Source organism: Pangasianodon hypophthalmus, chromosome 24 (assembly GCF_027358585.1).
Source record: "Pangasianodon hypophthalmus isolate fPanHyp1 chromosome 24, fPanHyp1.pri, whole genome shotgun sequence".
NCBI classification, from domain to species: Eukaryota; Metazoa; Chordata; class Actinopteri; order Siluriformes; family Pangasiidae; genus Pangasianodon; species Pangasianodon hypophthalmus.
This window is the reverse complement of record NC_069733.1, coordinates 3206378-3217404: the sequence shown is the minus strand read 5'-3', so window position 1 is coordinate 3217404 and position 11027 is coordinate 3206378. Positions and strand designations below refer to the sequence as shown.

General features: G+C 40.2%; 1 protein-coding gene across 1 annotated transcript; it reads right to left on the bottom strand.

Annotated features, from left to right (window-relative positions):
- Window positions 1-4847: 4847 nt before the first annotated feature.
- Window positions 4848-7897, bottom strand: ela3l (elastase 3 like). The gene is made up of 8 exons (XM_026939577.3): window positions 7742-7897; window positions 7395-7483; window positions 7215-7312; window positions 6939-7067; window positions 6677-6813; window positions 6247-6392; window positions 5404-5556; window positions 4848-4901 (listed from the first exon to the last, which is right to left on the bottom strand). Exons 1-8 carry the CDS (start codon window positions 7779-7781, stop codon window positions 4884-4886), a joined length of 810 nt encoding a protein of 269 aa, XP_026795378.1. The 5' UTR covers window positions 7782-7897; the 3' UTR covers window positions 4848-4883.
- Between the last annotated feature and the right edge of the window lie 3130 nt (window positions 7898-11027).

Below are 11027 nucleotides of genomic sequence, written 5' to 3'. Positions count from 1 at the left end.
TATAATGATTTATCTGGGTTTATATGTTTAGAATCACGCTATCCTTTGCCACCCAGAAGAGGACGGGTTTCATTTTGTCTCTGGGTCCTGTGACGGTTTCTTCCTCATGTCCTCTCAGGGAGTTTTTCCTTGCCACTGTCATCTCTGGCTTGCTCATTAAGGACCTCAATCTACATCTGGCTATACTATTATTATTATTATTATTATTAGCAATCTAAAATTGTATTTGAATACAATGAATATTGAGGAGCATATCACTTTAAGATGCAACACTAATAGTTCATACACAGCTCAATATTATCAAGAATGGTGTGTTAGGACATAATGAAATAAATAAATAAATGTTATTATTATAAAATATAAAGCAGTAATATTAAATAATATAATTATCAATATAATAATATAATGTGCATATAATACACACACATGCAAAACTATTTGAACTATTTTAAGTATTTTATTTTCCCAGAATACCTAGGGTGTTGTTTATACACTACAGTTGAGAAATGCAGAAGCAGTTATTATAGATGCACTGACCCGCTTCCTCAGGAACTTCTCTTGGTGTTTATTATTCAGCAGTCCAGCTCCTCAGCTTCTCCGGAATTTACTAAAGGAGTTGAAAACACAGCGTTGAAGTGTGTGTGTGTGTGTGTGTGAGTGTGTGTGTTGACGCTGTAAAGACTCTTTCCGTTCTTTCCCCGTTTGGAGCGCGAGCGTGAACGGGTCGTGTTGAATTACGGTGTCGGTGCAAAGTCCAAAGCGCGCACTAGCACACTAAACAGTGTGTGTGCAATAGTATGGTCCCGCAGGGGGAGGGGGAGAGGGGGCGTGGCTTCGACCCGCGCGTTAAAAAAGCCTCGAGTGAGAACAAAGCTCGCTTTTGTGGGTGGGGAAGGTTGGGGCGGTGATATTTGAACGCGCGCGAGGAAGCTGAGACAATGCGCATCTGCCGGAGCGCGCGCTGCCGAGAGCTTCCCACGTTACACATGCAGAGAGGAGAGAAGAGGAGGAGGAGGGGGAGAGAGAGAGATCACACACATACACACAAACAGAGAGAGAGAGAGATCACACACACACACACACAGAGACAGAGCAAGACAGGAGAGAGAGAGAGAGAGAGAGAGAGAGAGAGATCACACACATACACAAACAGAGAGAGAGACGCAGAGCAAGACAGGAGAGAGAGAGAGAGAGAGATCACACACACACAGACAAGACAGGAGAGAGAGACAGAGAGAGACTGAAAGACAGAGAGAGACACAAACAGAGAGATTGAAAGACAGAGAAAGACACACACAGAGATTGAAAGACAGAAAGACACACACACACACACAGATTGAAAGACAGAGAAAGACACAGAGAGAGAGAGACAGAGAGAGATAGAGAGAGATTGAAAGTGAGAGAGACACCCACACACAGAGACAGACAGAGATTGAAAGACAGAGAGAGAGAGAGATTGAAAGACAGAGAGAAAGAGAGAGAGAGATTGAAAGACAGAGAGACACAGAGAGACAGAGAGAGATTGAAAGACAGAGAGAGAGAGAGAGAGAGAGAGATTGAAAGACAGAGAGAAAGCGAGAGAGAGAGATTGAAAGTGAGAGAGACACCCACACACACAGAGACAGACAGAGATTGAAAGACAGAGAGAGACACACAGAGAGAGATTGAAGGACAGAGAGAGAGAGAGAGAGATCACACACACACAGAGCAAGACAGGAAAGAGAGATTGAATGAGAGAGAGAGAGAGAGAGAGATTGAAAGAGAGAGAGATCTCACACACATACACAAACACAGAGAGACAGATGGAGCAAAATAGGAGAGACAGAGACTGAAAGACAGACACACAGAAAGAGAGAGATTCAATAAGATAGACAGAGACAAACCCAGAGAGAGAGAGAGAGAGAGGGAGAGAGAGAGGTTTCCTTTATGTGGATCTGCCAAACATTCCTATAAGATAAAAAAAAACTCACCAGGGGTTCCGTTTTATTATTATTATTATTATTATTATTATTATTATGGCATCAAGGTTGAAAGCTTTAGATTATAGTGCCGCATATTTTCTCATTGCTATTAGATTTTGTAGACATGTGGGCAGCGAAAAACAAACAACAACAAAAATAACAACAACGATTCGGTACCCTGAGAACACCATCCCCTCAGTGAAGCATGGTGGTGATAGCACGTGATCACAAGGCACTTTAATCGCACACGGATCGACTCCATTCAACTATTTATGCCTTCTGATGCTGATTGGCTGCACTAGAACTCATTTAGGCGTGTCACACTAACAGGGTATGATTTTTATTCGTCAGTAATTTTGCGAGTTATATTGAGATCCAGGTTGTAACACTGCGAAATGTAGAATACATACACAAGCCAGTGTAGCTACCAAGTCATAGAAGTTAACAGAAGGTGCTGCTTTTGATATGCGTCTGGTGTACACACTGGTGTGAGCAGGTTGGGGAAAACCGCAGTGGAAGCATTTTGGTTTGAAGCTTGTGTTTATGAGCCTCAGGAAAGAGTTTCGATATGAGAAACTGCAGAACAGAACATCCTTCCAGTCGTCACTCAGTTTTTGCCTCCTTTCACAAGTGTAGCTAATCAGCCCATATAGTGGTTAAAGCTCTGGGTTACTGATCAGAAGGTTGGGGGTTCAAGCCCCAGTACTGCCAAGCTGCCACTGTTGGGCCCTTGAGCAAGGCCCTCAACCCTCTCTGCTCCATCATGGCTGACCTTGCACTCTGACCCCAGCTTCCTAACAAGCCGGGATATGCGAAGAAAAGAGTTTCACTGTTCTGTAATGTATATGTGACAAATAAAGGCTTCTGCTCTGCATTTGATATCTAAAGAAGTCAGCTTCTCTAGTTTTGAGCTAGAGCTATGAAGCGAAGACATTAGGGAAGTGTGTAGCTTATAGTTTAGTTTATGTCTGAATCATTACCCACGCTCACCTCAAACCATGCCTAGTCATGATTTCGCAAACTGAATGCTTCAAAGTGATCGCTCATGCTCGTCAATAACACCGGGGCCAAAACTTTTTAAAATGGAGGGGAAAACATTCCAACACAATCGCACTTATATTGCGAGAGTAATGTGTCAGAAACCAGAGATAGCGTAATTAATCGTTAAGATGAATGTTATTTCGTAACAACAGCTAGTGGTGACACTGACCACAATGCTAACATTAGCTACAAACTACTGTAATGAATTGTGATACATTTTCATTTGTAGTACTTTGTAGTTTATTTTGATACATCTGATATGTTGTGTAAGAAAAGATTTTTTTGTTCTCTGAGCAGGAAAAAGAGAAAGAAATGCATATACAAAGACACATCATGGCGGCAGGTGAAAATGAAAACAGATCCAAGGCGTGACGGCAATCTTGGAGATGATCAAACACGCGTGTAGATATGATGCACTGCTTTAAAATCCACAACAAAAAAAAAACTCCACAGTCACAATTTCAAACACTATTCCTCTCTCTGTGTTTCTTTCTGGTGCAGCAGGTTCACGTCTGATCTTAGGCGTCCTGCTATGCTTGGAAACGCAGTACCACCTGACCACGAACCAATCAAACCTGCTCATCAGGATGGAAAATGTGCGTGACCTTGCGGAGAGCAAAGATTTCTAATCTGACTTGGACTGGAAATGAGGTTCCTACTTGTTTTGGCACCAGCTAGCAGGGAACGTTCCCAGCTAATGTTCTTTAGCTAATGTTAAATTAAGGTTCTCTCAATGTTTTAAAGAAACATTAAGGGAACGTTCTAATGGCATTATGTTCTCGCAGTGTTAGTAAAAAAAACGTTCTTTGCAACGTTATATGAATGGTTTAACATCTTTTGCAAAGCATTGTTATACTTAAATATAATATATATGTAGTGTGTGTGTGTGTGTGTGTGTGTGTGTGATGTGCTTTAGTCCATTAACCACTGTTTTAGTTCAAATGGTGAGGTGAATACTACAGCATTCTTTTCTCATAAGTAATGTGTATAATTGTATTATAGCAGTATATGCACACACACACACACAAACACACACACACATATACATGTATATATATAACGTTGCATTGTATGATTTGTCATTAAATGTTCATGATAGTAGGCTAATATTATGTTCAGTCTTTCACTTCCTTTCCTTTTTTCCACGCAGAACGGATTTTGGAAATAGAAAGCGACTGGGTATGCTGAAAAACTTCTACTGCTCCTAAACACCTTTTTTTTTTTTTAGGGTGGATGGGGGTGTGTTATTGAGATGTAGCATAGCATATCCAGCTTGGCAACATGGCAGCAAGGCAAAAATACAACACTCTGGTGGAAAAAAGTACAAAGAACCGAGCAGAAATCTGAGGTGGAAAGGTCAGATGGAGGAAAGCTTAAATAATGGAGAAAGCCTTTGTATGGAGACTCGCTTTGATGAAATACGCTCTGAAGATGATTACTGAAATGCAGAGGACTTGTGAAAAGGGGGACAAATTTTTCGTAAGAGACAGGCTTGCACGGTGGACCACTGAATTTCAGGTCAAACATAATGCAGTAGCCGGGACAGAGGTGAACGCAGGCGTTTGGAGAAGCTTTTCATTCTCTTGTGGCTGGTCAGAAATTAATCCTAATATGAATCGTGTGGAAAACATGTTTTTACGTGTCTCATTCTTCAGGGTTCTGATATTAAGAGTGCCGAAAACATCTGGGTGACTCTGTGATCTATATTTACAGTCATCAAGTGATCTGAAGAAGTTTAGCATGACAGGTTTAAAAATATGATGCATATGTGTGTGTGTGTGTGTGTGTGTGTGTGTGTGTGTGTGTTTGTGTGTCAGTGTCAAATGGACGAGAGACACTTATGGATTAGCACTAGATGATTTATTGAAATGAGTTCATCACCTAGTTATTAATCATAACCTGAAAGCAAAGAGAAAAAAAAATAGATTCAGTTGCTAATAATATCCAAATTATTTAAGAACATACATAAGGATCATCATGTTATATCTAAATATATTTCAGGATTGTCAGCTATTATCATAATTGTTAGTGTTATATTAGTATTATCATTAATAACACAAAAAAAACCCCAGCAAATAATATGAATGTTTCAGCTAGATTATACACTTATACAAATAAACACTGTATAAAAATATATTACAAAAGATATGACAAAAAATCAATATTGTGTACAATTATATAGCTGCATTACAATACTATAGTAAAATATAAATGAGAAGTATATACATATAAATATTGCAAAAGTAGTAGAAGTATTAACAGTAGTACTAGTAGTGGTTGAGGTTGTGGCAGTATCAGCAGCAATAGTTGTATTAGTAGTGGTAGTAGTGGCAATATTACTAGTAATACTAGTATTAGTAGTGGTAGTAATAGTATAGGTTCATGAGATTTGCTCGGTCACCTGGTCGATCCAGCTGTTGTAGGCTGACACGCGGGTGAAGACGGTGGGTTTCTTCTCATAGTTGCAGCCGAGGCCTGAGACGAAGCTGGCGATGCCGTGCACTTCCCACACACCCTGTGCGTTCTTACAGTTGAGAGGACCACCAGAGTCACCCTGCAGCACAGAGCACCTCCATATCAGCTTACGATAACGGTTCAGACTCTCACGCACATACAGTGTGAGCTCCAGGTAATGGGAGAACTGTGTGCTGAGTTGTTTCTCAGTCATTGCATCATTAATTGATCAAGAATGTTGATTCTCGATGTGACAGGTTGTGTCTGGGATCTACTGCTGCATCTGGGAACTTGCATCATGAGCTGAAACTCCAGTGAAGCAGGCCATTACATGACTGAACAGTCAGGATATGCAAATATTAAATGTAGGATATTTGTTAAATGGCAGAAAATTCTCAGAAAACAGCAGAAATTGATGCATTAAATGGATTAGAGGCTTGGCAGAGAATCAACAGGCCATATACCAAGCATGTATTGATGCAACCCGACTAGGCAGATATCATTTGGGTGATGAATCAGTGACGGTACGAGTGTATCAGATAGAGCGGCACTTCTTTGACACCACAATGTCACTGCTCAAATTGCGTCAACATAGTTAGAGGATCACTGGTGTCCTTCCAAATGAGACCAATTAAGACCAACTCGAGTCTATGACGAAACCTCCAGTGGATAGTGGCTTCCTATGGAACGTTTACATGGAAATTCACACACACACACACACCCTCCCTGACATTGACTATAATCATTACCGACAGCAAAGTAACCAAAAATATTGAACGCTGCCACTCACGTTGCAGCCAGCGACGATGCCATCACCACCGGCGCACAGCAGAGTGTCTCTCAGCAAAGAACCCCACCAGTCGGGTTTGGAGCAGGTGGCATGGTCAACGACGGGCATCAGAGCCTGCTGCAGCTTATCAGCGATGGGGCCTCCAGCTGGAACACACCACAACTCAGTCTGAACACTCGAATTCATAATGCTTAACGATTCCTAAGGCTTTCTAGAAATAAAGAGTCGGCAAGAAATTACCCATTGGGGTAGATAAACCAGTGAAAGAACAAGACAAGTAGTTTTGCTGGTTTTATGGGGTCAGAATGGGTTTTTACGTTATTGCCCCCAAGTAGAATCGTTAATGCAACAATTAATTGCAACAATTCTGACACAACATGAGTCCATGACTAAACACTGCACATTTAGCAACACACACACAAACACTTACTGGAGGTTCTGCCCCAGCCGGTGATGTAGCAGGGGTAGTTGTTGGGGAGGATGGTACCAGGAGGAGGCAAGCAGCCCAACTGCACGCTGTTGCTCAGGGTCACGTGTTCAGTGAGTTTAATCAGAGCAATGTCATTCCTGAATTCACAATCACATAGATTGAGCATGAGAGTCACATCTTCGTGTACCTCTGGTTTTTAGACTGATGGTACTCTTAGTCCCTGACATAGTGACCAGCATGAGGATACGAGACTTCTTCTCACCCAAGAGCTACAAAGACCGGGTTCCACTTCTCATGAACGATGATCTTCTCAGGAGTCAAGGCTTGGGATCCAGGCTCCTGTTCCACCAGGTTGTATTTTCCCACATACACACGGTAGGTGTTCTGTTGGCTGCGAGACAGGAGGGCAAAACATTTAACATACCCAACTTGGTAGCTGTGCTGTCTTACAGAATCGCACTATACATAAGCTCACTTGTTGTCAGCGTGTCTTTTAGGTTTTTTTTTTTTTTTTCAAACAAAACGTAGACCATCATACTTGATACAATGAGCAGCAGTCATCACCCAGTTGGTGGCGATCAGCGATCCTCCGCAAGTGTGTCTCCACTCAGCATCTCGCAGGTACTGCAGAGAGATCTGTAGGGAAAAATGTTTGTAGATCCAGTCACAAAGAACAAGGGAAAGACAGAGAAATGCAGAGAAAGGAAAGAAGGATTACCTGCCAGGGCCAGCTGTGAGGAATGGCGTCCACTCCATTGACCACGCGGGTGGTGAGGGGCTGGATGGGGGGAACGCCACACCCCAAAGCTAAAGCATCAACACAGTAATCAGTCAATTCTTTAATAATGTCACAGTGTGTTCCATCAGTTTCTCTCTAGCACTAAAGTGTAAGATTAAAACGACACAAAGGGGTGGTGTTGGATTGTCTCGCGACATTTATATGAACTCCAACTGATGTTGCAAATTTGCTGCGAGATCTAGTTGTACAATTTCCCTATAATTTATATTGTTAACGTAAAGCAAAAAAATCCATGATGCAGCTGTCCAGATGTTGAGACTGCTTACCGCCAGCGATGAGCACCGATGCCAAAACGAATGGGAGCATGCTGACTTGATTTTGCTGACACTTACACGTCGAGTCGAATTATAAATCCTTCCTCTCGCAATAAAGCTACACCCCGTTTATAAAAAAGTATGAATTTGTCAATCGCCCATTGGATAAAAGAGACTAAATTGGTTTATGAGTGGAAGGCCGCGTCAGGATTTGTGCAGCTGGTCTCCAGAAATGAATTCTCACGGCCTTCAGTCTTTCACACACACACACACACACACGTTTTTCATACTATCCTTATTAATCCATCTAATTAATTCTATGCCTACACCAACATCTAACTCACAGGGACCAGCCAGATGTTCCTACGATGATGCATAGTGTATCACAATATACGATCTTTAGTGGATGTTTTTTTCATTTTGATCCTTCTTAACATACATAGCTGAAGTTTTTTTTTTTTTCCCAGAAAGCCATTTTGGTACGTTATCTGAGTTAAAGCAGATCAACACATGGCGCTTTCTCATGTCAGGTCACTTTGTGCGTATTTGTGTCTACTTACCTAAAATGGAATATCACACATATTCCTCAAGCAGCTGTTTAAATGTTGGATCTGTACATATTTTGTCCTTTTTTTCCCCAATTAGCCTGTTTTTGTTCTGTTCTGGCTAATAGCACGCTTAAGCCAGATAACTAAACGTCTATGGCCCTTTAATGTGTGGCCCAAAAATTAGGAACGATTCAGTGGGAGAAAAAAATTAACTGGGGTTCCAATGGGGGAAAAAAATGGATCTATGACAGATTTTGTTTGATGGAAAGCGAGAAGGAAAGTAGAAACATTTCTGAGATTGATATTCAGCATTATGTTATGCATCAGGATCTCCTATTCTGCCGTATTTGGAACATGTCTGATGAACAAGACTGCAGCGTTAATTCTCTATCTAATTCTCTAGACTATTCAGATTCAGAACTGAGTTCCCTTTCAGTTTTGGTTCTTATGGACTTGTGCTTGTCTTGTATATCTTCTAAATCAAGCTAAATCAAGAAAAACGTACACGATCAAGGCTTTGCAATAACTCCAGGGTGGTTATGGACGGAGGAAAACAAGAATCTTTATCACGCTCTTGCCATAAACTTACTTACAGTCCCAAAGGTGCTTCTGATGAGGGTCAGTGTTTATGGGATCTCATTAATATTCCTGGAAAAAAAGGAAGAAAACTGTTTTTTAAAAAAATGGTTCTCCATTTCAATCAGAATGAATATATTTGAGCTTTTAGTACTTGTTTTTCGTTAATTCATATCAAAACAGTTCATCTATGATTCATATACGACAATATGAAGTATTTTTTACTTCATGTCCACCTTTAAAATTGCTTCCATCTACTTTCATATCCTTCTGGATTCTCTCAGGTTTAATATTCGGCCCTGTAGGCCACATTTCCAGAACATTCATCATGACATCTCTGTTATACATCTTCCACAAGGCACTTGGTCTTTCTTTTGGTGGTTTTTGGGTTAGATTTGTGTTGATTTTGATTTATGCTTGGATTGTTTAATTATGTTTAAGCTCTCTATTTTACTGTAGCTACATTGACGTACATTGTCCAGAGCAACCACTGGAAATGCAACATACCTGTGTGTGTGTGTGTTCAAATAGCCTCTGTTTGCATTCACTGTTCACAAAAAAATGCAACAAATCAAAGAATTTACAGCATGTTTGTCAAAGTGAAACAGCAGCAGCATCTGTGTGTGACACTTTTCTTGGGGGGATTCGTCTAAGTGTTAAGGTTGATGGAGAGCGGGGGTGCCAATAATTTTGGCATCGTGCAACTGATTAGTGGCAAATCATACTTATACATACAAATCATACAATACACACTTTTCTCTGAAAGTACATAAATAAATCTCTCTCTCACACCAGCTACGCTTCTGATCTTTTCACACTGAGGTGAAGGTGTGTCATGCTTCCTTCACATGCTACCTGATTTAGGGTGAGAAAAGGTTTTCAACCTCTGAGTTGCCCATGGAGTAGAAGTGTTGTACATAATTTTTGGGTGAGAGTACTGGTACTCTCAAGGGTACATCTTTCATAGCTTTAATATACCATAAATGCTGACATTTTAAATGATTTAAAGATACATAAATGACCATGATTAGTTTTAAAATAAAGCTTTAAAGGCACATGTACAGTATTATGTACATTTTAAAGGGAACTGTTAGAAACATCACGTAAGCTAGGATTTCAAGGATTATAGACTCAAGTACAATGGTTTAGTTCAAGGATCGTGTGAAGGAAGGCAGCGAAAAGGCACTAAATCGGCCGTGGGCTTTTCAGGGCAGGAAGTGTGTGTCCTCTAGAGGTCATAGTGAGAACAACAACAACAACTGAACAGACTATGAAAGAATAACTGATGTGGTGTTCAAATCAGTTGAAGCTAGCATAAAAATGTTAAAAATGTTAGTTTCAGAAATGGAGGATGATGGTATCCTGAGTCCTGAAGTTACTGTTGTTCCTCAGGATCATGAGCTTTCATTCTATTTTATTGTGTAGCACAGATTTATCACACATACTGTATATTGGTTCTTGGTTCATTTGCAATTCTATGACTGTTTGCACGACAAACCTACCTGGAGAAACCTTCTTGAACCTTATTGAGTATCATCCATTTTTTAATAGCATCTTCAATCACCTCAAGGCTAATGTTTAATCAGTTTAACGTAAACTGTGAACTCAATATACATAACCATGGACAATTTTTATCCCTGTTTAATTCTGAAAATAATCAATGACAAAGTGGTGAGTTACTGTAGCCACCCCGAAGTTGATTGTTTTCCAATAACAGCATGTGCTAAAGTGGTTTATTCCTCTAATACCACAGCAATTTCCCAGTAATTACAGTTTTCATTCATTAAAGAAAGACATATCATACTTTTTATCCATTAAGTTTCACTTAATGTTGTGGAATATCTGAAAAAAAAAGACAAGTTAGGTCCTGTTATCACTTTACAGTCATTCACTTTGCAGTCATTAGGCTGAAACTGGAGACTCCTTCATCTCCTTATCAACAAAAACATTTTTCTTTCTTAAATAATGAAATAATGGGATTATGTGAAGTGACTACTGTCAGACAATTACAGAGACAATTACAGACAATTAAAAACACCTTCTGACCAATCAGAATTGAGAATTCACCAGTGCTGTGGTATAACCCATTTTAATAAACATTTTAATGTCATTTCCTCCATTTCTGAACTGTAAGCTCCAACCATACTTGTGATTATAATCAATGAAACACTGAG

Excerpts from the sequence above, each read along its gene's own strand:
- ela3l (XM_026939577.3), bottom strand. The coding sequence starts at position 7,781 with ATGCTCCCATTCGTTTTGGCATCGGTGCTCATCGCTGGCG. Across the intron at positions 7,313-7,394 it reads CTCACAGCTGGCCCTGGCAG|ATCTCTCTGCAGTACCTGCG; the intron begins GTAATCCTTCTT and ends TTTTCCCTACAG. Across the intron at positions 5,557-6,246 it reads GCATCGTCGCTGGCTGCAAC|GGTGACTCTGGTGGTCCTCT; the intron begins GTGAGTGGCAGC and ends TCTGTGCTGCAG.